A 27,672-nucleotide genomic window follows, 5' to 3' on the forward strand; every position below is an offset into this window, starting at 1 on the left:
CTGGCGCACCAGAGGGCCCATTCTTAATTGTCCTTGCTTTCGTGGGATTATTTTCGGAAGCTGATAAATCGGCTTTGGAATTTGGTACGGCGTCTGTGCCTCGTTCACGGGGTCTGTGACACATGGATAACGCCGTAGGCTCTGGTCGGCTACCCCGTATACTGTCGCAAGGTGATAAGGGCGCTTGGAGATGATGGTAAGAGAGATGAATGAATCTGCTGAGATACATAATGAACTGCGCTACAACCATGCTGTTTTACACGGCACACACATTTGTATCGCTATGGAAGAGCAATGCAATATATACGTGCACCAAATTGTGACAAGCAGTAAAATCGTCCTTGTCTATATTCTAAGCCAGCACGTAGTAGTATATGTAGTACACTTTGGAAAACAGGGGGAATGGGTGAATGGAAATTAAGACGATGAGCAACACGAGAACAAGGTGAGAGCTGGAGCCAATGTTTCGACAAGTGGACTTGTCTTCTTCAAGGCGACATATGCTCTTCTCGGCCCAGTATATATAGGTAGGGTTCTTCTAAAAGAGAGAGAAAGTAAGGTGGGTGGGTGAGGTAACGAGCGAGAGTGTGTTAGCGGTGAGGGTGTAGAATTGAAAAGAAATATAATGCACTACTAATAGTCGGTGGAGGAGTTTGAGGCAGCGCCGTGTGTTAGCAGGTTGACGGGTCATTGTAGGTTCCTCTTTTCGTGGAAGAGCCCTGGACGACGGGGAGAGGGTTGGGGGCGATATCTACTCCAATGAACGTCAGTGAACTATCGTGTCTCACAGAGAGAATAAAAGTAGCGGCAGAAGAATGGTGCTCGTGGAAAAAAAAATAAACAAAAAAACGGGAATGAGTGAGAGCAAAGGGAGGTTGGGAATATTATTGACAATCGAATAACGAAAAAAAGAAAAAAAAGGAAAGAAAAAAACATGAGATCACTCACCAAGAAGACGTGTCGAAAGCCCTGAATAACCTCGCTTGTCGGTATCTCCCAATGGGCTTGGCCAACCCAGATGACTACCCAACGTATGGGGGCGGCTCGTGCCCCGAGTTGGACGCCCCCTTAAAAGTCTACGAGGTCAGGGAGGCCCTACACTGCCTCAATGCCATGGTCGGCACCAGGGCCCGATCAAATCACCAATAAGGCTCTTAGAAACCTTGACGACGACTCCATAGCGTGGCTTACAGAAGAAATCAACAAGGCCTGGCAGACAGGCAAAGTCCTACGAGGTTGGAAAGAGGCTCTAGTAATCCTCATTCCGAAGCCCGGCAAAGCTCCAAACCTGTCCAACCTCAGACCGATTTCCCTTACATCCTGCGTAGGAAAGGTAGCGGAACACGTAATTCACAATCACATTACTAAGCACGTGGAACGGAGCGCTCTCCTGCCCTACAACATGGTGGGCTTCAGACCAGGCCTCTCGGCACAAGATGCAATGAAACTAATCAAGACTCAAATCATAGACAAAGATACGAGAGACGTGCGGGGCATTCTCAGGCTTGACCTATAGAAGGCCTTCGACAATATATCACACCGACATATTCTGGAATCCATCTTGGATCTTAGGACAAGCCTTTCACGGTTACGTAAGATCATTCCTGGAGAACCGCAAAGCCATGTTAAAGCTTGGAGACCACAAATCAGAAGGGTATTCGCTCGGACCCAAAGGCACGCCTCAGGGGGCAGTGCTATCACCCTTGTTGTTCAACCTAGCCCTCAGGCAACTGCCAGTATCCCTGTCGGGAATCGAAAGAGTTCACCACACAATATACGCCGATGACATCATCATCTGGTGCACCGGCGGCAGCGAAGGGGAAGTGGAAGTGGAATCGAGCCTACAAGAAGCAGTCGACCGTACCGAAACCTTCCTCGATGGCACAGGCCTACGATGCTCGACAACCAAGTCTGAACTACTTCTCTACAGACCGGTCCGCAAAGATCCTAAACCCAGGCGTTGGAAGCCCCTGGACGAAGTCGACATAGAACTAACTACACACCAAAAGCGGGGCGAGCATTCCTAGGGTCGACACCCTGAAGGTGCTGGGAATGTTCATCGAGTCTACCGGAGGTAACATCACGACGCTCAGAAAAATCACGACCAAGATGGAGTGCATGACTGGATTAATCAATAGAATCTCCAACAAGAGGAGCGGTCTAAAGGAGGACAATCTCCTACGGCTATTCCACGCATTCTTGAGTCACACAATTTACGTGGCTGCAATGCACAAGTGGTACGCTTCTGAAAGGGACAAGCTGGATACGCTCATCCGTAAAAGCATGAAAAAAGTGATAGGAGTACCAATAAAAGCCAGCACAGACCGCCTTCTTTAACTAGGTGTACATAATACACTCAACGAAATCATCGAAGCTCAGGAAACGGCTCAAGTATCACGACTCTCTAGCACCCCTGCGGGAGGGAGATTCTCGTGGTCTTAGGAATCGGCTCCACTGTAGCGATGGAACATACATGTGAAATGTCAGATTACCTACGGAACAACATTATGGTTGCTCCTTTTCCCAAAAATGTGCATCCACAACACAATGCGAGCAGGCGCAAAGCTAGGGCTGTGGCATTGCTCCGGAGGATAAAAGCCTCGCCTCACACGGTTACTTTCGTTGACGCGGCCCAGTACGGGCACACATCGGACTTCGGCGGAACGGTAGTTAATCACGACGGACACGTCACTTGTGCGGCCTCCATCAGAGAAAGACCCCCGGCTAGGGCAGAGCAGGCGGCGATCGCTCTTTCACTTCTCGACGATGAGAGAGCTGAAATATTTGCTGACTCGAGGGCGGCGGTTCGGGCATTTGCCTCTGGTACCATCGCCGAGGAAGCTCATCGAATTCTCAAAGGCAGAGACATCCAGCCACATACGATCACGTGGTTCCCTGCACATCACGAACCCCAACTCGACTCCCTCCCCAACCTCAATGACATCGCGCACGTCCAAGCGCGGGAACTAACCCTCCGCGCTGAGGCCACTGCGAGTCGAGGCTCCGTCGATTCTAGGCTCGGCGAGTTCCGTGACACTCTCTCCACCTTCAACGAGGTTACCAAACACCACTACATTGGTAGGAGACTATACCCTCCCTCACACAGCACACTAACCAGTCCTCAAGCTGTCACACTACGCATGCTTCAGATGGGATCATTTCCCAACCTGAATTTATTTCACTACATCAATCCAGACTGCTTTAGTCCAGACTGCCCTAGCTGCGGACGACGTAGTACTTTGGAACACATGCTCTGGGGATGCCCCGTAGCGATGCACTGCGGAGGAGTGGAGCTCTGATCTTCGGAGCTCCGACCAGTCACGCCAATTTTGGGCTGTCCAGAGAGGCCACGATGCGGCGCTGGAGCTCGGTCTCCCGTCCCGACGCGGGTGCGGCCCGCGGCTTCGTCGCCTCCCTGAGAGAGGGCAACGGAGCTTCTCAGGACCTTCATTAAAGTTCTTTGTCGGTCTGTCTGTTTGTAAGCTACTTAGTGAATAAATAATTAAGTGTTATTGCCTATGGTTTGAAGTTTAGCATAGCGAATAGATTCTAAAGCTCCCTTTGATACGTCCATGCTTATTCGCTATGCCAAACTTCAAACCATAGGCAACAGCACTTAATTATTTTTCATTGAGTTGCTTAGTCGCTTTTTGCTTCTTTCCTTTTTTTTTCTTTTTTACGTTATTCGGTTGTCAATAATATTACAACCTCCCTTTTCTTTGACTCATTCCTTTTGTTCTTTTATTTACATATTTATGCCCCCCCCCCGTTTTTTTTCGTTTTTTTTTTGCCACGACCACCATTCTTCTGCCGCGACTTTTATTCTCTCTGTCAGAACGATAGTTCACTGACCTCCAGCGGAGCAGATACCACCCCTCCCCGTCGTCCAGGCCCCTTCCACGAAAAGAGGAACCTACAATGACACGTCAACCGGCTAACACATGGCGCTGCCTCAAATTTCTCCACCGACTATTAGTAATGCATTAGATTTCTTTCCAATTCTACACCCTCGCCGCTAACACACTCTCGCTCGTAACTTTAGCCACCCGCCTTACCTTCTCTCCCTTTTAGGAGAACCCCATCTGCCGAGGAGAGCATATGTCGCCTTGAAGAAGAGAAATCCACTTGTCGAAATGCTGGCTCCTGCTGTCACCTTGTTCTCGTGTTGCTCATCATGCAGTACACTTGTATTCAAGTTCGAAAATCACAAGGCCAGAAAGATACCACTTAAGATCGCGCCCGTTGTGGTGCTCACGTGTTCAGAATTTGTTGATGCTGTTCTTTGCGGTTGTTTATTTTTTGCTTTTCAGCGGTCTAAATGCTACTGTGATACCTTGTATCTCATATGGTATTCAATTTCTTGAAAAATCAAATCAGAAGCCATTGCGTAAATTATTCATCTCTTATTTATATGCATGAGGAACTGTAAGGTTGTGATTTAATCATGTGTTGGGCGGCAGTTTTTCAGAAACCTAACACTAATTTGAAATGGATTCTTAGGTCATCAGAAACTACAAAAGCACCCGTTAAATTCTTATCGGATGCACAGAAATTACATGAAAATCTCGCATGCAGCATCAACAACATAGCAACCCACGCCACAATGTTGCATTTTCCTCTCGGTGTTTAGGCAATAAATTGTGTCTTTAACACAACAAACGTAAAAAGATTATTAGTTTCACCGTGTACAATGAGATCTTGCTTTCAGAATACAATCGGTGGACTTAAACAAACAAAACAAAAAAACTGAAGAAGCGCAAGTTTTCATCTTCTTAATATACCACTCGGTAATAACAGCATATATGAAAAGCGATTATTTCCGTCATCTACTTCTGGGCCTCGGAAGATATAGCATCGGTGAATTTAGATGCGTGGATTACTCCGCGAGTTGAGCAAAGGTGAAAGGTGTCCAAATATTCGGAATGTTTCAATAACGAATCGAATAATGCCTCATTAGATTTACTCGTCGAATCGAATAGTCATTATTCCTACATACGAAAAGTTTTCGAGAACCTTTCGAATATTTAAAAAAACGTCTACAGGGGTGCAATGAAACACAAAACTGAAATGAAACACAAATTTTAACCCCGTGGGCACCATATAGGCATGAACCATAATAACTTCTGTCGTGCAGTAGGCTGCATCGATCAGGTAGCCAGCCTACGGGCTATACGGTCATCATTCGCAGTCCTCGCGAAGAGTATTGCGTATGCGCACAGACAACTGATTTGTTTGTGACGTTGCATTCTCGAAAGAGTGCTTCACGAGGCGCAATATAATAAAAAAATCTCTCAGCCCTTCCACTGGGGTGGAGATGGGAGACCAGCGAAGCTGTACTATGGTGGGAATTACGTATTTCGAGTTATGACTATTAAGATGTGATTGTGTAATTGGTTATTTGAACTATTAAAGGACGAAAATATATATGATCCGGTGGTTTTTATTTATTTAGTGACCACAGGGACCATGGCCTTATGGTCGCTATGGTACACCGCCATAGACTGTACGGCAAAGGCTGGCACGTTCTTCATAAACACGTCACCAACGCCGCGCGCGTTCAGCGCGAACGCGGGCAAAACGCCGCCGCCGTGGACAACACTTGTGCGCGTTGTTTGCGTGACCACACACAATCGCTGTCAAAATGATGGCTACGTGACGAACGGCTAAACGCCGTTGTCGACACTGCTAGGGGGGAGGCGGGCGAGAGCCCAGAGAGAGTCATCGGCAGAGGCCGGCAGGGCTGCGCGCATGCGCCGCAGTGGGAGTAGTAGTGGTTTATTAAGGCAAATGACGCCTATTTCTGCTGCCCAATAGGGAGAACTGAGCGGGCATGCACATGCACAGTGTAGGGGGAGCTATAACGTAAAATGATTCCAAACTGTTTTGATTCCAAATCCACGATCGCCGCTCGCTGATTGGCTCATATTTCTGACGCCGCGGCCACTTAGCCGGTGCGTCAAGCGACGTCACGAAACCGCAAAAACCGGCACGTCATAGTGACGTTTACGCACTACTTATGCTAAATCATGCCAATCAAAACAGGAAACATCGCGTTCGCGGAATAACCGGCGAGTGCCGCGTTCCGTTTGGAATCAAAGATGGCGGCGTTTTTGCTGATGTTGGCGGCGGCGGCTCGTCAGCTCGGGCGGAGGCGCGGAAGGAGGGAGGCCGAGGACGCGTTTGACATGCCAGAGGATGTGTTTCGGCAGCACTTTCTTCTGAGGAAGGAAACTGTGCGGTGGCTGTGCGACGAAGTGGCGGAGGAGCTCGGAGGCGTGCGATCAACAACGCTGTCGGTGGAGCGACAAGTGTGCGCGTTGCGTTTCTTCGCGACGGGCAGCTTTCAGGGGTCCGTAGGGAGCGAGGAGACAATTGGCGTGACGCAGCCTGCGGTGAGCAAGTGCGTACGACGCGTGGCGGAGGCAATCGTTCACGCCGGGACCTGTAACAAGTGGGTCCACATCCCTAGGACGTCGGAAGAAAAGTCGGCCGTGAAAAAAGGGTTCCTCCGACGCGGCTGCATTCCCGGCGTCATCGGCTGCGTGGACGGCAGCCTTATTGCCATCATCGCACCGAAGGGCGACAACAAGGCGGCATACATGTGCAGCAAAGGCTTCTATGCCCTTGACAGCATGTTCGTAAGTATCGTCATGTTTGTCTAATTTGCCCTTCGTAGCTAGAGATGGGCCAAACGGCTCACTTCAGTGGGCGGCTCGGAACGGCTCAGCTCACTGAAATGAACCGGTTCATTTGAACGGCTCACCGGTTCACTTATACGTGTAACCTGTGTTATGCATATTCTATAGTTATGTGGCTTTGGAAAAAGAAACTATATATGCATAATTTAATAACCGTGTTATTGGTATTTTCGCTATGTTTAGAGAATACTTTTACATATATTAAAAGCGTGAATTTTTAGTTGTAATGAAGCTTTCTTTTGTGATATTGGGGATAAAATGCTTATGATACTGTGACAGGCAGAACGCGACGTACTTTTTTCACAAAAAAAATATATATAACTTCATCGTCATTACAGAATCTTGTCCGTTTTTGTAGTACTTTAAAATCAACTTTTATCAAACTAAGAACACAAAATGATTGTACATTATGTTTCAACTTTATTCATTTATTCACATACGTACGTTCACTATATATGAGTAAGCTGTAGCGCCAAGCAAAATAAATGTAGAAATCATTTCTTGAAGTACAATACAAAAATCATACGAAAGATCCACAAAACTGCCGCACGTAACTTTCGTTTTTTTTTTTTCTCTTGAGTGCACGCGCAATACTGGCGATCATGCCATCATACACCAGGACAAAAAAAAGAAAAAAAAAGAAATGAAGTACTATTACAACACAACAGATCATTGGCCTCGTTTTATTGACTTGCTAATGATACACGCTCAGAAAATGCACTGAAGTGGATGCCATGGGCGACATTTTGATGACTACACTAATTAGCACAAATGAAGACCAAGACGTAAACTGTACGTTCACCTCTTGTGGTTAAAGGGCCCCTAAACCACCCAGAGGTCGAAATTTAATTGTGGTGTTCCAGTTGTGCACGAGTCTACAACGAACACGTAGACGCTAGAATTTTTCGAAATGGTGCCGTAATAGCGGAGTTACACGCGTCAGGCGTTTGATGATCGAAAAACGGCCCTCGTTCGTTTCGCTCTTTCCTTCGCCACTCTCCTCATCGGCTGGTCTCCCCTCCTCGCCGAGTTCTTCTCAAAAGGTCACGTGACATACGTCATCGCCTACGCGCTTCTCAAAACACTGCATACTTCCGGTCACGTCCACGGTAGCGGCACATATACCGACGGCGAACCGTCCGCCAGTGCCGTAGAGCGTCTGCCGCGCGAGAGGTGTCCAAAGTAGACGGCAGTTCGGCCGGCGACCCGCCCGCTGCACCATCAATGGCCCAATCGACGCCCGCGAACCTGCGCGCCTCCGCCATCGGCAACGAAAACATCAGCTGCAGCCGGGAGACGACGGGCTCGGCTGTGCTCACATCGCAGCCGATGGCGCCGCTAATATCAGCGTATTTTTTCTTCTTTGTGTACAAGTATTGCGAAGAGCGATAACAACGATAAGAAAATATTGCGGCTTGTGAGCGTCGGTATTTCATTTCAATGCGCCATCCGTTTTAGCTTTGAAGGGAACCAGAAAAGGCCTAGCGACGATATCGGCGCCGTCGAGCGATCAGCGGCGGTGAATCTGCCGCACAAATGAGTCCCGGTCTCATCCTCTCTACGCACGGCAAGGAAATCTCGCCGTTCGCGAGCAAGAACCGCTGTCGAACGGCGGCCCGCGAATGGCAAACGGCATGCGATGAGTTACCGTGCCGGTAACGTGGACTAAGCGCTTCTCGGCTTCCCGCTGTTGCTGCGGTGCCGGCCCGTGTTATGCGAAGCGTACCGCTATAGACCCTGTGTTGCGCGCACGTCTGGAAAGGCCAACACTGTCGCACTCTGTTCGCGGAGCTAATCAGACCGCTAAGCACGACTGTGTTGGAACGCGAGCGATTTGGCACTTGCGTTGCGGGCTGTAATTGCCGATTCGCAAGGGCGCACAAACGAGCAACACGACGAGGAAGAGCAGAAAGCGCGCGTACCTGCTAGCAGACTAACCGGAAGTCGTAGGTTCTTGTTCAACCAATGGACATTGTTTCCGCAGTTGACACCACCAGATTCCCCCTGCTGACATCGTGACGACCGCTAGGGATACCGGAAAGGCGAGGGGTGGAGAATGGCATTGTTTTTTTTTTTATTATTATTTTTGTGGCGCTCCCGCAGTGCGTAGCGCTGCAGCGTTTCGCATCGTTGATCTCGACGGCATTCTGAATTCGATGCGCGTTTACTTGAAATGTTCAAAAAATATCTGAAGTGGTTTAGGGGCCCTTTAAAGACACGGAAGACCATCTTCGAAGTGTTATTGGACCAGCGCATGATGTGCGATCGGTGAGAGTCATGCGACATCGTTCGAACAGCAGCAGGCAACGAACGGTACCATCCTTTTTTTTTACCAATTAAGACTTCTTTACTTCTCCCCTCGTTGGCATCTGGTGCCCCACCATAAGACGCACAAAAAACCAAGGGGTCTGCTGCGCACACCACACACTGCGAGCGAGTACCAGTAGCGTGAGTCGGCCCACACTGGCCACCATTCGTCGGTCAGAAATCGAAAAACATCGAAACCCAACAGAAGACCCAGCTCAGACGGAACGGTTCGGCACGGCTCATTCAAGAAGAGAGAACCGGTTTCCTCACTCCGAAAGAACCGCCGCTCACTTTCTGAACCACGGCTCCCTCGGTCTTCAAAAAAGCGGCCCACTCCTGAGCGCTCAGGAACGAGCCGGGTCTTTTGAAGAGCGAGGGAGCCGAGGCGAAAAGAGCGGCTCGCTCCTGAGCGCTCAGGAGCCAGACACAATAAAGTGTACTCCCGCCGTAAGAGAATCTTGAAAGCCCTAACCGCTTATATTATACTAGCCTGTTAACTATAGGTGACATAGGTGGGATGTGAAATTTTTTAATGAGTACCGGCGCGAAGCGAAATGACAATTAACTGCTGTATTGCAAGCTCATTTTTATTAGGTGTGTTCATTATGAAGTACAGAACGTTTGTCTTGCCCCATTATTTTTTACACTGACATTCATTTGAGAATACAGGCCACAACTCGGCCAAATGGCCACCTTGCTGGATGCTATTAATATAAATTTTACTATTTACCACCAGCTATTGCTATCTGTGCTGATCACAGCAGCATCAAGTGCTCAGTCTGTACAATATTTTATTACAGCCTCTATGTTGTAGGTGTATGTTACATGACTCATCCTTCACTACCTCAACCATGCGTATTTGATTTGATACCATTTTTACGCTCATGCAGGTGACAGCGGCTACCTCCTGGAACCGTGGCTCCTGACTCCGGTCCCAGGCCATCCTCCCACTTACATTGCAGAAGGCAGGTACAACACTGCACACGCTTCCATGCGGTCCGTAGTGGAGCGCTGCATTGGACTTCTGAAGAGCCGCTTCCACTGCCTTCAGAGGTCCGCGCCCTCCACTATGAACCAGACCGCGCAGCCAACATCGTTTCAGCGTGTGCAGTGTTGCACATTCTGTGTCTTGATGAAGGTGACAGCGCGTTTGATGAGGTTGATGATGACGACAGCAGCAACAGCAGCAGTGACGATGCAAACGGTGGCCCCCTCCCACAGGGAGTTCCCCGAGCGAGGGCAGCACGCATAATGTACCTATCTGAAAGAATGTGCTGCCCGGGACAATATAATTCGATTATTCGGAACCACACGGCACCAGCACCAGCACTACCTGCGAAGGGTGCGAAGGCGGTGGCGTCGGCAGCAGCACAGACAGCAGCACTAAACGTGCCTGCAGTGTCAGGCACATATGCCTAATAAAGAGAAGGAACCAACGTGAAGGCGTATTGGCAATTGGTGGATAGCGTGCTGTTGTTTTATATAATCTGCTAAATTACCACCATTGCTTTTACGTAGCCTATACCAATGAGCTGTCACTGCTCGAGATGATTGCATCATTTCACTGCGACACTGCATGAGCCTTTCACTTAGTAGCTGTGGATAGACAACGTCGTGGTCATTATCAGAATGTCGTAGCCACTTCTCTGGGCTGCAGGAGTTTGCTGCTTGATTTGCTGCTGCTGCTGTTGCTACTGTCACCTTGATGCATTTATCTACTGGCATCACCGCCACTGTCACCGCCGTCTGCACTGTGCATGGGAGGATATTGGACTTCGTCTCCTCGCTTCCTTCTTGAGCGAAAAGCACAACGCTTTTCGCTCCACCATGTGTACTGTTCTCGCACACCTTGCAGGCCCTCCGCAGCTTGCCACACAGCCTCCGAACACTTCCTTTTGAACAGGCCAAGTCGTGCTGACACACATCGCCTGGCATGTCAAGCACATGATGCTCCCTTGGATGTGTATTCATTTGTAAATAGTAGTATAATTGTACATATTGTTACGTAGGAAGACGCAGACGAAAAGCTATATACAAGTATATTTACAAAGAAATGCGCCGCACTTGGCCAAGAAGCCACAGCCCGCAGTAGCCTCTAATCTTCGTCGTCGTCTTCACACTGCTCGCCTCTTCGTCAAGGCAAATACGGTTCCGTAGCACTACCCCCGGCGGCAAAAGCGCCGTCCCGGAGCGATTAAAGGCCGGACTCTGAAGCACTGTAGTAGGCCTTGAGCCTACTGACGTGCACGACATCACTAGATGCCAGAGTAGACGGCGAGGTCGAACTCACAGGTTCAATTTCATACGTCACAGGCGTCACCTGGCGCAGCACGCGGTAGGGCCCAGTGTATCGCGAAAGGAGCTTCTCGGAAAGCCCGATGTGACGAGAGGGCGACCGTAGGAGCACGAGCGCACCAGGCGAAAACTGCACGTCACGGTGGCGGGCGTTGTACTGACGCTGCTGAGTGGTTTGCGAGGCCGTCAGTCGAGCACGGGCAAGCTGGCGTGCATGGTCGGCGAGGGCGATGGCGTCGCGCGCATACTCGCTTGTTGGGATCGCAGCAGGAGGAAGTGCCGTATCAAGGGGCAAGGTCGGTTCGCGACCGTACAGTAAATAAAATGGAGAAAATCCGGCGGTGTCGCTGCCGGGAAGAATTGTACGCAAATGTGACGTAAGGAAGGGCAATGTCCCAGTCGTGGTGGTCCTTGGAAACGTACTTCGACAGCATATCGGTAAGGGTACGGTTTAACCGCTCCGTCAGGCCATTCGTTTGAGGATGGTATGAGGTAGTCAGCTTGTGTTGAGTGGAGCAGGAACGCACAATGTCGGCGATAACTTTCGACAGGAAGTTGCGACCACGGTCAGTAAGCAGCTGTCGCGGGGCGCCATGAACCAAGATAATGTCACGCAATAGAAAGTCCGCGACGTCAGTGGCGCAACTGGTAGGGAGAGCCCGCGTGATAGCGTATCGGGTGGCGTAATCAGTTGCGACGGCTACCCATTTGTTCCCCGAAGATGACGTGGGAAAGGGGCCGAGGAGGTCTAATCCAACACGAAAGAACGGTTCCACAGGGACGGTGATCGGCTGGAGATGACCAGCAGGTAGCACCTGAGGTGTTTTCCGACGCTGGCAGGGATCACAGGCAGCAACATAGCGTCGGACGGAGCGAGCGAGACCAGGCCAATAGAAGCGGCGCCGGACGCGGTCGTACGTGCGGGTTACCCCAAGATGGCCTGCAGTGGGTGCGTCATGCATCTCAAAGAGCACAGTTCGTCGTAGATGTTTTGGCACGACAAGAAGATCAGATCCATCAGGGACGAAGTTCCTTCGGTACAGAATGCCGCCGTAGAGGACATATCGGCGAACGGAGGCGTCGGTAGGTGTAGAGCGCAGACGCTCGATGAGTGCTCGCAGCGATAGGTCCCGGTACTGCTCATCGGCGATGTTAGCGAAGTCAGACACAGAGAAAATGCCGTTGGCGTTACTACTGTCGGCGTCGTCAGGCTCGTCTACCGGGTAGCGAGACAGGCAGTCAGCATCCTTGTGTAGTCGGCCGGATTTGTAGGTAACAGTATACGAATATTCTAGGAGGCGTAAGGCCCAGCGACCAAGTCTTCCTGTAGGATCTTTCAGTGAGCATAACCAGCAAAGCGCGTGGTGGTCTGTAACAACGGAAAAGGGCCTGCCATATAAGTATGGACGGAACTTCGCAACCGCCCAAACTAGGGCCAGACACTCACGCTCAGTGATGGAATAGTTGCGCTCGGAGGGTGAAAGGAGCCTGCGGGCGTAAGCGATAACACGGTCGCTGCCGCGCTGGCATTGTGCCAGTACCGCGCCAATTCCGTGGCCGCTGGCATCAGTACGGACTTCGGTAGGCGCAGAAGGATCGAAGTGGGCCAGAACGGGAGGCGTTATGAGGAGGGCGATTAGATGCGAGAACGCAGAGGCCTCGTTATCGCCCCACTGGAAAGGAGTGTCTTTTTTCAAAAGCTCTGTTAGTGGTCGTGCTATTGCCGCGAAATTTTTCACGAAACGGCGGAAGTACGAACACAGGCCGACGAAGCTCCGCACATCTTTGACACACTTCGGAACAGGGAAGTGCGTAACAGCATGGATCTTGCCTGGGTCCGGTTGCACTCCGTGCGCGTCAACGAGATGTCCAAGGACAGTAATCTGGCGACGGCCGAATTGGCACTTCGATGCGTTGAGTTGTAGACCGGCTCTACGAAAAACGTCCAGGACTGCTGAGAGGCGCTCCAAGTGTGTAGCGAACGTTGGGGAGAATACTATAACGTCGTCTAAGTAGCACAGGCACGTGGACCATTTGAAGCCATGAAGAAGGGAGTCCATCATGCGTTCAAAAGTGGCAGGAGCATTACATAGACCGAAAGGCATCACTTTGAATTGATAAAGACCGTCGGGTGTTACAAAAGCAGTCTTCTCGCGTTCTAGATCGTCCACGGCAATCTGCCAGTAGCCGGAGCGAAGGTCAATAGAGGAGAAATAGCGAGCACCGTGGAGGCAGTCAAGGGCGTCATCAATTCGAGGTAGGGGATACACGTCCTTTTTGGTAACCCTGTTCAGGTGCCGATAATCCACGCAAAAGCGCCATGAGCCATCCTTCTTCTTTACAAGTACAACAGGTGACGCCCATGGACTACACGACGGTTCAATAATGTTCTTGGCAAGCATTTTGCGAACTTCAGCGTGAATAACTTGACGCTCAGCCTGGGGACACTCGATACGGGCGGCGATGAATAGGAGGGGCATCGCCGGTATTAATGCGATGTTTAACAGCTGTAGTTTGGGCCAAGGGACGATCGTTAAAGTCAAAAATATCGTGATAGGATAACAAAACGCGGTAGAGCTCACGAGCGTGCTCGGACGGCATGTCGGGCGCAATCATTTTCTGTAAGTCGGCAATGGCACAAGTTGCCGACTGCGATGGTAGAGGAGGATCGGCTGAATTGTCGTCTACTGCAGTAGATGCTACTGAGTGATCCTCGAATGAGCAAAGCTGGGCCAGAGACATCCCGCGTGGCAGCACTTGTGCCGTCAAGCCAAAATTGACCACGGGCAGGCAGACGCAATTCGCCGTAATAGATAAAACTGTATGAGGCACTGTGATCCCGTGTGTAAGCAGGACGTCTTGCATGGGAGCCGCGATGTAGTGACCGTCGGGCACTGGTGGGGATGACACTAAGTCAACGTAGGTCAGTGCCGAAGGTGGCAAGCGAACGAAGTCGACGGAACTGAGGCGACTAGGGTGTGGTTCAGAGGGATCCAGAACAGGCAGGTCAAGGCGGAGAGTACTGGCGGAACAGTCGATGAGAGCAGAATGCGCGGAGAGGAAGTCCAAGCCGAGGATGATGTCGTGGGGACAGTGGGCGATGACTGTGAATAGCACGATAGTGGAGCGATCGGCGAAGGAGACGCGGGCGGCACACATACCAATTACGGGGGCTGTTCCGCCATCGGCGACACGGACAACAGGCGTCGTGGGGGGTGTGAGTATCTTCTTCAGCCGGTTACGAAGGTCAGCTCTCATTACGGATACATGCGCCCCAGTGTCTATAAGAGCAGATACAGAAACACCGTCGACTTGCACGTCAAGAAGGTTCAGATGAGTGGGCAACGTCAGTAGAGGATTTGGCGGCGTAGGGAGCAATGCAGCGTCACCTCGAGGCGCTGCATCGTCTAGTTTTCCGGCTGGGAGCGGCGTCCGAAGGGAGTCGGCGAATAGGAGCGACGGGGCTGAGGAGAGCGAGATTGTCGTCGTTGGGGCGAAGGCGAACGAGAATAGGGGCGGTTCGGCGCAGGAGAATCAGTGGCGGCATTATCGGAGCGTGCTGCATAGGGTCGAGAAGGGCCACCTGGGCGAGAGTAGGCAGTATAAGTAGACCGGGTCGGGGAACTCCAACGACTGCGACAGTGGCGAGAAATGTGCCCGATTCTACGGCAGTGAAAACAAATGGGCTTGTCGTCAGCAGTGCGCCATTCAGATGGGTTGCGGAAACGTGGTGGGTAATAAGATGTGGGACGGGGCGTAATCGAAGAAGCCGGATGGGTATCAGGGCGATGGGCCGAGCAGACGGTGTGAAGACCCATGTTCGCGAACTCCTGGCGGACAACTGCCTGGATCAGGGAAACCGTGACTGCAGGTGCGTTGGAGGAGCTGGAGTCGAAGGCAGCCGGATAGGCGGCCTCAATCTCACGCCGGACGATCCTGGTAACATCACCAGTGTTGTTGGGACGAGGAGCGTCGGCACAGGAAGATGTCGCTGGGGTGTTGGACAGACGGGCAAACTGCTGGTCGATACGTCGGCTTTTAGCGAGTTCCAGGTGGCGACACTCTTTTATAACTGCATCCACGGTCGCCACGTTGTTGAATACGAGCAAGTTGAAGGCGTCATCGGCAATGCCTTTGAGGATGTGGGAAACCTTGTCTGGCTCAGTCATGTGTGCGTCAACTTTGCGGCACAGAGCCAAGACGTCTTGGATGTATGTGACGTAGGGCTCTGTGGACATCTGCACACGGCCGGATAACGCCCTCTGCGCGGCAAGTTGGTGACCGTAGGGGTTTCCGAACAAGTCTCGGAGCTTTTGCTTAAGCGAATCCCAACTGGTGATCTCCTCTTCGTGTGTCCGAAACCAAACTCGAGGTGTGCCACCGAGGTAAAAGAGTGCGTTGGCGAGCATGATAGTAGGGTCCCACCGGTTATTGCGGCTGACGTGTTCGTACAGGCTGATCCAGTCGTCGACGTCTTCCCCATCTTTGCCCGAGAATACGCCAGGATCGCGGGAAGCGGGGAGAGCGATGTAGGTCGTCGAAGTGGCAGCAGGTGTCGGAGCTGGCGGAGTCGAGCTGTCGTCGGCGGGAGCCATGACGGAAGACTCGACGTACCGTCCACTGCGAAGCTCCGTGACGAGGTACAGGGAACGTCCACCTCCACCAGATATGTTACGTAGGAAGACGCAGACGAAAAGCTATATACAAGTATATTTACAAAGAAATGCGCCGCACTTGGCCAAGAAGCCACAGCCCGCAGTAGCCTCTAATCTTCGTCGTCGTCTTCACACTGCTCGCCTCTTCGTCAAGGCAAATACGGTTCCGTAGCAATATATTTGTAAATAGTCATATTAAGTGCCAGCGATGTTCTTGAAACTCATTTCGTAACGTCCTCACAGTAAATAAACAATTGCAACATATCTTCAGTGTCATGTTTATTCAAAGTGAATAACAGTCATCATGATACAAATCAATGTACACAGGGTACGCTTTCACGGTGCCAAAGTGACAGTACGGTTTCCACTAAATGGGATCTAATACATTGTGAGAGGCCGCTGGCACACATTAAATCACAGAAATGTCTGACATTGATATTGTTTTTCTTTGGGCTCATCCACAACCATTCGCGTTCACCCAGAAACTTCACAGCACAAAAGGTGTTGGAAGTCCTGCCGCCATGTTTGTAGCACAAGATAGATGTTATTTTCAATGACTACTGTCATAATAAGACCACCAGTGTGAAACTGCAGTCATGCGCTTTTAAAGAATGACACACGTGAGAAAATACTGTGCACTTTGATAATCTGCCATATAACAATGCCAACAAGAACAGCCTAGCAGTGAATGTAGTAAAATAATGACCACATCTATGGCTACGTTGGGTGTGTCAAAAATTGTTCTCAACAACAATGCGGGACTAGATTGCATTGCTATCACCAATACGGTCACCTGATATATCACAATAAATATTGCAAGTAACAGGTACTTGTTGGTAAAAGAAATAATAGCATGTACACTTGTGCCTTCCATAGGGCAAAAAATTTGAAATTGGAAACACGACATACATATAGAATTAAAATCATAACAGTGCATTTCAATACCTGTTATCACAGCATTTGTGTGTGAAACACTGTTGTGGCTAAAATAAAAGTGACCACATAGTCAAAATGTTCCTCGAAAAGCAGCAAATACTTAAATAGCGCATAAACACCAAAACGAAAACACATACCTAACCAAAAGAATTAAACGAAACATTAGACATACAGTTCACTCACTGCCATTCTCACTGAGACAAACTTGCTCAGCAAGTGAAACTACACATAACAAAAAATTGCAATAAATTTATCATTATGCGAAACCCAACATATTAAAAAAAGAACAACATAATAAAAGAACATGTAATGGTGAAAACTGTCACCACTACGGCTGACGCGGCTCGCGGAGGCCATGGGCGAGGGCAGTCGCCTCCCGCAAGACCCTTATCTCCACCGCCAGCTGCTGCTGCACCGCGAGGAAGGCGCCCAGCTCCTCCACCAGCTGCTGATTATGCTGCGAAAAAAAGAGCACTTACTGCAGCTACAGGATACGAAATAAATGTTTTCGTTTCACAGTGTTTGCAAGGGTTACTTTCAGCTCGGTTACTCTAGAGGGCAGAGAGAGCGTATCCATATGACGTGAGAAGTTGAAGTGTAAACTGTATATGATCTGTTATGTTACAAACATGTTGAAAGACAGAAAATGTTACCGAGCCACCTGTGTCACTACGAAGTCAATGTCGGTGATAAGTTGAATTGACCTACAAAAAATGAACATGCTGTGGTGGTACATGAAACCATGGAAATGTTTTGTAACGTGCCAAGTAACAGAATGAAAAAGCACCTCAGAGAGGGCACATAAGTACACGAACCAATGAACACTTCAGCCCAAGGAATACAGATACCACTCACGAATAAGCAGGTTGTAAGTTACATTAACCTGCACACTAATCCCTTTTTAAAAATGGCAACCTGGGCGAGTTGTACGTGTCTTCCTGTTTTGATCAAGCAGCATCCGGTGGAAGCTGACGGCCTCCAAGTTTGATGCCTCCGCCAGCTGCCCCTGCCTGGCTTATTCAGCTGCTGCCCTGAAGGCCGCATCCTCCAGTGGCTGCTGCTGTCGAGGTGGCCTGCGGGGCTGCTGCTGAGCTGATGATCGCTAAAAATTAAATCGGCAAAGAGGATAAAAAAATTGTCGTGCCCTTCTATGTTGAACATTCACTGGTTCATTATCATAGATAGAAAGATAGGAAACTATTCCCGGCAACAAACTGTAGGCAATATAAACCTTACATTTGGATAAATAAATAAAGCTACGCCACATCACTACGAAATGCTGCACCAATATATATTTCTACACCACAACTTGAACACTACAAAAGCTGCATTACAAGTGGTATGATTAGTCAAACAGAATATAGTTTCGTCTTGCACAGTCACATTATGGCAGGGACTAGCTGCGTTTATTTGTAGGTGACTATGTGAAATATATTTTTTCTGTTTAAAAGTTCACAACAGGCAGTACTTTGTTCTGAAGGTTTCGCATTGCAATTGCTGTTAAAGTGCCTTACGTGCAGTGCCGCTCGTCCCCGGCTCTGTGCACGGACCCTTGGGGTGGGGCTGTCGGGAGGGGCACGCGGGAGGGGCACGCGGGCGGTAGCGGCCTCCTCCTCACTGGAGCTTGCCTGCTGCAACAACAAAGCATAGTAGACACACTGTGTGAGCGTTGCACCCGATGAATATGATTTCAGTACTGTAATTGTTGCTTCAGTTCCATGAACTGTTTGCCAAGCCTATTCAGATTTATTCACTCTGTACAGAACATGCTTGATGAATCAACTGACTTACTCGTGACTACACATGCTTCATGGAGGAACGAACCATACAATCAATCACAGGACGTTTCTGAACAGCATTGGTTTCTTATGTTATTCTAGTGGGGCCAGATTTTCATTCTGCAAAGTATGGATATCATATGCTGGCATGTGTTCTTAATTTTCTTGGAGTTCGATGGCAGCGCATTGAATCGTGCACACGCTGACGACAAATCTGCATCCTTTGCAGCCATCTCAAGAAGCGGCCGAGATAATCCGCGCTGCAGATAAGATCTGATGCGACCGTCAAGGCTCTACCACGTGACGAAGATAGCTGGGGGCGTTGCTGTACCTTCCTGACGGCCGACGGCTTAAATACGGTCCCCTTCAGCCCAGGCGTCCCGTTCGGCGGCAGCGCATTGAATCGTGCACACGCTAACGAAAAATTTGCATCCTTTGCAGGTGAGAAATAGTGTCGATTTTCTTTGAAATCGTCTTTGCAACTCTGCGCTGCTGCCGAACATGCCTGTTGTCGTTGTCTTTTTTGTACGAAAGTGATTGGATTGATACTTCTGCTATTGTAAAATGTCGCCGGGGAAAGGAAAGGAGGGGGAAAGTGATGTAGCAGCCTTATTTGTCGAATTTACGCGGGAAATGCGTGCTGAACTCAGGGACCTGAAAAAGTCTGTTCAGCACTGCAGTGACACATGTGACGATGTCAAAGATGTAACTCAAGATCTAAAGGCACTAAGAGATGAATTAAAAAGCTTGGTCTCTGAGAATCAAAAACTAAAAGCTGAAAACAAACAGTTAAGTCTGAAATTAGAAGAGTTAGAACAGTATCAAAGAAGTAACAACCTTGAGATTAAAGGTGTTCCGGACGAGTGCGACTCTTTAGTAGCGGTTTGAAAAATCTGTGAACTAGTCAGTTAGCCAGTTGATGAGAGGGACATTGATATATGCCATAGAGTCCCAACTGTGAACTGAACAACCAAGAACATTGTTGTTCGTTTTGTGAGGCGTGCTAAGAGAGACTCGATACTAGCCAGGGCTAAGAAAATGAGAATTGGGGCAAACGACGTTGGCTTAGTTGGTGATAAAAGTGCAATTTTCGTCAATGAACATTTGTCGCGTCACAACAAGCAGTTGCTTGGAGCAACAGTGGCAAAGAAGAAAGAGCTCAAATGGAAATTCATGTGGATAGCAGGAGGCAAGGTCCTAGCAAGGAAAGACGAAGATAGTCGTGTCCTGGCGAATCTCTTCTTCCGATGACCTTGCAAAAATGAACTAAAGATTGCATCTGCTAATTATAGGCTTTCTTTCTCTTTACTGTAGATGATCACGTGTGATGTATACACATCAGAAATATTTAACAACACATTTACAACCAAGCAATCTAACTTCTTTTTGATTCATTTCAACATTAAAAGTATAGAAAGCAAGCTTGACAGCTTACAAATTTTCTTGGAGTCTCTCGTGCTGAGAATTAGTCATTGTTTTTACAGAGGCTTGGCTGACTATTACCGATGATACAACCGTCATTAACAATTACACCTGCATACGCTTGGACCGCGTAAGGAAAAGAGGAGGGGGTGTGGTGGTATATATCAATCATAGCTATGCTTACAGCATTATTGAGGAGCACACAATTACAAATATAAGTGCTGAATTCTTAGTTATAAAAACATCTCAATTTCAGCTTGCTGCCTTATATAGGGAACCAGCTTGTTCTAAACGTGACTTCTGAGACTTCCTTGAGCAATTGTTGCAGTTTTTTCAGACAAACAAGTTACTTTTTTTCGTTGTTGGTGATATAAATATAAATACGGTCAGTAATGACCAGTACGCGATGAATTATAAGAGTCTAATTATGTCATACAGATGTTAGAATTTGGTTTCGGTTCCCGCGCGTATTGGTCCTAAAACAGGTACAACCATAGACATCTGTGTTACGAATATCAGTGTATCAGAACTAATGGGTGGAGTGATAGTTAGCGACATAAGCGATCATCTGCCCGTGTTTTGTGTTACTGATCACTTCACACGCAGACATCTTGAAGTAAGCAAGTATCGAATGATAAATGACAAATCACTCAAAATTTTTTTTTCTTTGGTGGAGGAAATAAACTGGACTCCGGAAATTTAGACCACCTGGGGTTCTTTAACGTGCACCTTAGATTTAGGTGCACGTTAAAGAACCCCAGGTGGTCTAAATTTCCGGAGTCCCCCACTACGGCGTGCCTCATAATCAGAACTGGTTTTGGCACGTAAAACCCCATAATTTTTTTAAACTGGACTAGCGTGTATGACTGCAATGATCCTAATGATGCTTACGAGAACTTCTATAACAAGTTCAAAGTAAGTTATGATGAGGCGTTTCCTTTACAATGTGGCCGAAAGAATAAGAAAGCAATAAGAAAACCTGCACTATACAGAAGAATAAGAGAAAAAAACAAGATGTATCATACTTTTATTATTACGCCTATGTAAACCTATTTAAGGAGTTCAAAAAGTTCGAAATAAACTAACTTCACATCTAAAGAAAGCAAAAGAAATTATTATGAACGTTTGTTTCTTCGCCATAAAACTAATGTGAAAAAGATATGGGGAACAGTAAACAGATTGACAAGTAGAAAAAATGCAACAACCAGCGTACAAGAGATTGAGATAAATGGAAATGCGAGAGCATGGCAGCATTTTCTAACACCTTCAATGAGTATTTTATAGAATCAGGGAAGGCAGATAGCTCAATTAGAGGCAGTCATCAACCAACCAGACACATCAGTTCTTTACCAAATTCGTTTGTTCTGTATCACGTCTCCCGGCAAGAGACTGAAGAGTTACTTAATGGAATAAAAAATGATGTCGCCGCTGGTTATTACGAATTTAGGGCTGAACCAGTAAAGTATGTTTCCAGGTTACTAAAAAATGTTCTCGCCCATATTATTAACCTAATGTTCGACACTGGTATCATCCCTTACCAACTGAATGAAAACAGCAAGGGTTGTTCCGGTACACAAATCCGGAGAGAAAAACGCCCTTACAAGTTATCGGCCAATATCGGTATTACCTGTTTTATCAAAAGTCTTTGAGTGGGCTGAAGTGACCACGTAATCTCAAGCAGAGCAACCGAGCAAAGGGCGTTTATTGCGGGTATCGCGTGCAATATATAGCACACAGCAAGAAAGAGGGGAAGGGACAAAATAGAGAACGAGGGTAGAAAGTGATTACATCAGGTGCCCAGATTCATACGCACGCGCGGTGCATGACGATATAACAGTCTTCTCTTCTCTTAAGGTGAGAACCTGTCAGGGGGACGTCTCGAACGGGTCGACCTTCGTAGTCCCAGGGTTGTGGTCCCATCCGTCGTATCAGCACTAGCGGTCTTGTCGATGGCTCTGTCACCTTCGGCTGAGAGACGCGGCTGCACTTGCTCAGAGTCCTGCACCACAACACGCGGTTTCACTTGGTCCAAGTGTCGTCGCATTAGTTCGCCCTCTGGTCCCTCGGCGGTCACCATACGCGACCCCTCTGTTGTTTGGACCCGTGCTTGAGTCCATGGGTCTCCGAGGCAACCGTAGTTTCGCACCCAAATTGGTTCATCCTTCTGCAAGAAATCATTGGCAAAGGGGTAACTGTCGCGCTCTTTTTCTGACGGCAACAAATTGTCTAATCGGGAGCGTAGCTCACGCCCCATCAGCATCATAGCCGGCGTTTTTCCGCCCGACAGCGGCGTTCGTCGGTAGTTGTGCAAGATCCTCGCCAGCCGCGTTTGCATGGATCCTTGCCTGTTTTTCTGTAGGCTTTGTTTTATGGTATACGCACCGCTCGTTCTGCCAACCCATTCGATTGAGGGTGATATGGTGCAGTGCGCACGTGCTTTATTGCATTCACCGTAGTGAAAATCTGGAATTCCCGGCTTGTAAACTGTGGCCCATTATCTGTGACGATTGTGCGCGGCAACCCAAACGTGCTAAAGAGGGTGCGCAGGGCATCTATGGTTGTCCCAGCAGTGGAAGTTCTCAAAGGCACAGCTTCCATCCACTTACTGTGGGAATCGACCACAATTAATAGCATGTAGCCATCCACCGGACCGGCAAAATCAACGTGCAGACGCGACCACGGCTGCCTGGTTTCCGGCCACGGAACTGGTACCTGGTGTGGAGGCATCGGTGCAGCTTGAACACATAAGTGGCACGTCTTACCGAGCTGCTCAATCTCTTTATCAATGCCGGGATACCAGAGCAGCGACCGAGCTAGTCTCTTCATCGCGGTGATTCCTTGACGTGTCTCATGAATAAGCTGCAACACTGCGTTCCTGGCTGCTTTAGGCACGACGACTCGGTGGCCCCAGAACACCAGACCTTCTCTCACAGTTAGCTCGTCCCTCCGGAATAGGTAAGGCTTCCGCGTTACTTGGTTCGCGTCTAAATGCCGAGGCCAGCCTTCCTGCACCCACTTCTGCACCAAACGTAACTCCTCATCTTCGGCCGTATAGCGGGCCAGTTGTTTGGCTGACAGCACTCTACCGTCCAAACCGGCGGTGAGAAGTACGTACTCACAGTCATCAGCGCCGTCCTCGTCTCCGGACACTTCCCTGGAAGGTGCTGCCCGCGGCAGGCGGCTGAGTGCGTCCGCCGGAACATTCGCCTTGCCGTCTTTGAACTTGACGATGTAGGAGTACGTGCTCAACTGGAGGGCCCACCGTTGTATGCGGGCGGCCGCCATGGCTGGAACCGGCTTATCTGGATTGAAAATGCTGACTAAAGGCTTGTGATCAGTCAGGAGTGTGAATTTCCTACCCAACAGATATGCCCGGAATTTCGCTACTCCAAACACTAATGCCAGGGCTTCCTTTTCAAGCTGTGCACATTTCCGCTCTGCGTTCGTGAGTATGCGGGAGCGGAAGCCAATGGGTCGCCTCATCCCCTCAGCTGTGCCGTGAGAAAGAACGGCTCCAATGCCGACTGCTGAAGCGTCACATTCTAGTACGAACGGTTTGTCCGGGTCGTAATGGGCAAGAAACTTTGCTTTCCTTATCAGTGCTTTGACCTCTTCGAACGCCTGCTGCTGAGCAACGCCCCACTTCAACTCCGTCCTGGCGCGCAATAGTTCGTACAAAGGTGCAAGGATCGTGGCTGCCTGCGGTAGAAACTTTTGGTAATAGGTGACAATACCCAAAAATGACCTCAACTCGGGCACTCCCGTGGGTGTCTCGACGTCCAGAATAGCCTCAAATTTTCCCTTTTGGCATACACGCCTTTATCGTCGATTTTGTAACCCAAAAAATCAACCTCATTCTCACGAAATCTTGACTTCTCCCGATTCAGCCGCACCCCGAACTCGCGAAATCTTCCCAGCACTCGGCGTAAGGTGGCGGCATCATTCCGCTTTTCTGCAATGATTACGTCGTCTAAATAGACCTGCACCCCAGGCAGCCCTTGTAAAATTGTTTCCATGCGTTGCTGAAAGAGCGCTGGCGCAGAGGCTACTCCAAACGGAAGGCGGGTGAAGCATGAAATGCCCTTCTGCGTATTCACCGTCGTGAGCGATTGCGATTCTTCGTCTAACGTAATTTGATTGTAGGCGTCCCGGAGATCAATAGTTGTAAAAACTTCGCCGCCGTTCAACGTCGCCATGATGTCCTCAATGCGCGGGAGAGGATACTGGATCGTGTGGCAGGCTTGGTTGACAGTAGTTTTGAAATCACCGCATAAGCGAATGTTCCCGTTTCGCTTTACCACCGCCACCACGAGTGCCGCCCACTCCGAGTGTGCGACCGGGGCAAGAATTCCATTTTCAACTAATCGATCAATTTCGGCATCCACTTTTGAGCGTAACGCGTACGGCACCTGCCGCGCCTTACAGAACCGAGGAACAGCATCGTCACGCAATGGCAAACGGGCGGGCGGTCCCGTTATGCGCCCTAACTCGGGTCGAAACACATCAGAAAATTCTTTTAACAAGACCTCAACGGCATTGCCAACTTTACGAATGGCTGCACTCTCACCTTCTTGCGTTGCGCTGAGCACCGGCTCCCCAAGAAGGTCCAGCGCTGTCATGACGTCCCGGCCGCACAAGTTCGGCCCGGAACACCCCAGCACAGCTAATGTGGCTTTTGTGGTCTTCGAACCCAAGGAAACATCGAGTTGTAACTGGCCGCGCACCGGCAGTGGTCCAAGGAAGCATGACAACTTGAGCGGCGATTCCTGCAGGTTCGGCCAGGCATCTTGATGCTGTACGTAGGTGGGCCAAGTGATGATAGAAACCGGGGACCCTGTGTCCAGCTGCATCTTGATCGCTATTCCATTCCAAAGGAGAGTGCGCATTATGGCCTTTACGGTGTGAATGTTTCCAACAAAATTATCTGTCGTTTCAACGAGGAACAGAGCTTCTGAACCCGGATCGTTGCTGTTTCCTGCTGACGGATGCACGGCATTAATTTGCTGGTGTGGCCACTTTAACGGTTCCCTCGTTCTGCTGTCTGCTTGTCCGGGACACATCTTGCGAACATGACCGCGCTGTTGGCACTGGTAACACTTCGACGAGCGGAACCGGCAGGTTCTTGAGTCGTGCCCTGTTTTTCCACACCTAAAACATGGTGGCCTGGCCTCCCGACTTTCACGTCATGCATACATGTTTCTCAACACGTGTACGCCTTCGTCTTCAGGCGCCGTTCTCAGCGTCTTCACGTTTTCTTCCGCCATTTCCACTGCTAAAGCGATTTCCTCTGCTTCGCCTCTTGTTAAGGATGCTTTCGCAAGCAGTTGACGACGTACTGAGTTATCTTGCAAGCCACAAACTATCCGGTCCCGAGCATCTTGTCAAGTGAAGCGCCGAAGTTGCAGGTATCCGCCAATTGCCGAATGGCTACAAGAAAATCTCTGACTGGCTCTCCAGGCATCTGGTTGCGTGAGAAATATTTGTAGGATTGGGCTATTTCATTCTGGCTGGGCGAAAAATGCTTCTGCAGTATGTCGAGTGCTTCTTTGTACGACAGCTCGTTCACCTTTGTTGGCGCGCAGCGTCCACTGACGACGGCCACAGTGTGGGTGCTCAGCCCTGCTACGAGCAATGTTCGCTTCTTCTTTTCTTCCGTGATGCCGTTGCCTTCGAAGAAAGCTTCTAGCTGCACTAGATATGCCGGCCAGTGGTCCGTAGCTTCCTCGAACTGTGGTGGGCTTGCCTATCCGGCCATGGCTACCGGGGTGTCGCTGGTGGGGCGGCAGGCTCATCCCATCCTCGTCGCCACTGAAGTGACCATGTAATCTCAAGCAGAGCAACCGAGCAAAGGGCGTTCATTGCAGGTATCGCGTGCAATATATAGCACACAGCAAGAAAGAGGGGAAGGGACAAAATAGAGAACGAGGGTAGAAAGTGATTGCATCAGGTGCCCAGATTCATAGGCACGCGCGGTGCATGACGATATAACATGGGCAATTAATGATCGCATAACAAAGTTCTTAGAGAAATATAATATCATATCTCGTTCGCAATTTGGTTCGCAACAAGCGCTACTCATTCAAAGTATTCAAAATCATTCAAAGTATCTAAAATAAGGATTATACATTAGGGCTCTTTCTAGATTTGCGAAAAGCGTTTGATTCGGTTAACCATAGTACACTACTTCTAAAACTTCAATGTTATGGAATACGTGCCATGTCATTGAAATTAATAGCCAGCTATCTTGAGAAACGCTTCCAATTTACAGATGTTAATAATTATTCCTCTACATCGTTAAATGTAACAAATGGAGTACCCCAAGGATCAGTATTAGGTCCTACCCTGTTTTTGTTATACATCAATGACATAACTCAGATTGACAACACTCTTGATATAGTAATGTTTGCGGACGATACAAGCATATTTTTACTTCACGGACGAAACGTGCACTTCAAGAAAAGACTAATCATTATTTACAAAACCTATCCGAATGGCTAAATGATAATTGTCTACAATTAAATGCCTCTAAAACCAAATACATCATTTTTTCTCCTCCAAATAAACGCGACCAACATGTCATGCATATTACGCATGGAACCGAGAGTATTCAGCAAAGAATGAGCAAAAATTTCTAGCCATTTCGTTCCAAGAGTCTTTGTCATGGTCATGTCAGGTGGACCATTTGGTAGTCGATATAGCTCGATCAATAGGATGCATTAGAAAGATTTCTACACTAATACCGCTTCGGCTTAAAAAAAAAACTCTTTATTACACTTTAGTATATTGTAAGATTGCCTATTGTTCGCTAGTATGGGGTACCACCACTCTGCGCAACTATAATAGATTAATGGTACTACAAAAGCGCGTACTACGTACTTTTAAAAATTATGTAGGAGATATCCGTGACTTACGTACAAGCGAGTTATTTGTGAAACACAACCTGCTTATGGCCAATCAAGTTTATCTTTATAAATTAGTGCAGCATATAAACGCCACAAACATATACAAAGACACTGATATGGCATTTGAACATCAATACGAGTTTAGGCAGCATAGAGGGAGGCTTCCTAAGGTTAGGACAAATTACGGAAAACAATCGTTAACATATGAACTATACAGATTCTAAATAAATAGAAAGACATAATAAATTGCGCAGATAGCCCTGGTAAACTTAAAAGGATGTATAAAACGTTTCTTGTCACAACAGCATGTGTACTGTAGACTGTTTTACATTAGTCTCTACTGTATTCATAGCATTTTCTCATTTTCTTCTTTTTTTATCTTCTGTACGCACAGTGTACTGGTGCATAATAATTCTCTACATATTTGTAACACGATAAGCAGGCCTACTAGATATCTTACACATGAATCCTGTGTGAACATTGTGTATATGTATATATCTATCTGCGTGATCTGTGTGCATGTGTATGCATCTCATGCTTGTTATCTGATGTACTATAATTCACTTTTTTTCCTTCGGCTGTACATTGAGAGCAACTGCAATTTTTATATAATGCGCACCTCATTGTATACGTTATTGCACGAGTAAATGCTCTATGAACTGAACGGGGGCAGGGGCCC

The 27,672-nt window shown here is 48.6% G+C and overlaps 2 protein-coding genes across 2 annotated transcripts; one reads left to right on the forward strand and one right to left on the reverse strand.

Annotated features, from left to right (window-relative positions):
• The first annotated feature begins 6,098 nt into the window (after positions 1 to 6,098).
• Positions 6,099 to 17,982, forward strand: LOC119439936 (putative nuclease HARBI1). Its single transcript, XM_037704899.2, has 3 exons — positions 6,099 to 6,642; positions 9,896 to 10,058; positions 17,847 to 17,982. The coding sequence occupies exons 1-3, from the start codon at positions 6,099 to 6,101 to the stop codon at positions 17,980 to 17,982; spliced, it is 843 nt and encodes a 280-aa protein (XP_037560827.2).
• A 3,771-nt stretch (positions 17,983 to 21,753) lies between these two features.
• Positions 21,754 to 27,400, reverse strand: LOC125943387 (uncharacterized). Its single transcript, XM_049662676.1, has 4 exons — positions 27,386 to 27,400; positions 25,658 to 25,834; positions 23,219 to 23,388; positions 21,754 to 22,370 (listed from the first exon to the last, which is right to left on the reverse strand). Exons 1-4 carry the CDS (start codon positions 27,398 to 27,400, stop codon positions 21,941 to 21,943), a joined length of 792 nt encoding a protein of 263 aa, XP_049518633.1. The 3' UTR covers positions 21,754 to 21,940.
• Positions 27,401 to 27,672: the final 272 nt, after the last annotated feature.

The sequence above is a fragment of the Dermacentor silvarum genome, chromosome 2 (genome assembly GCF_013339745.2).
Source record: "Dermacentor silvarum isolate Dsil-2018 chromosome 2, BIME_Dsil_1.4, whole genome shotgun sequence".
Classification (NCBI taxonomy): domain Eukaryota; kingdom Metazoa; phylum Arthropoda; class Arachnida; order Ixodida; family Ixodidae; genus Dermacentor; species Dermacentor silvarum.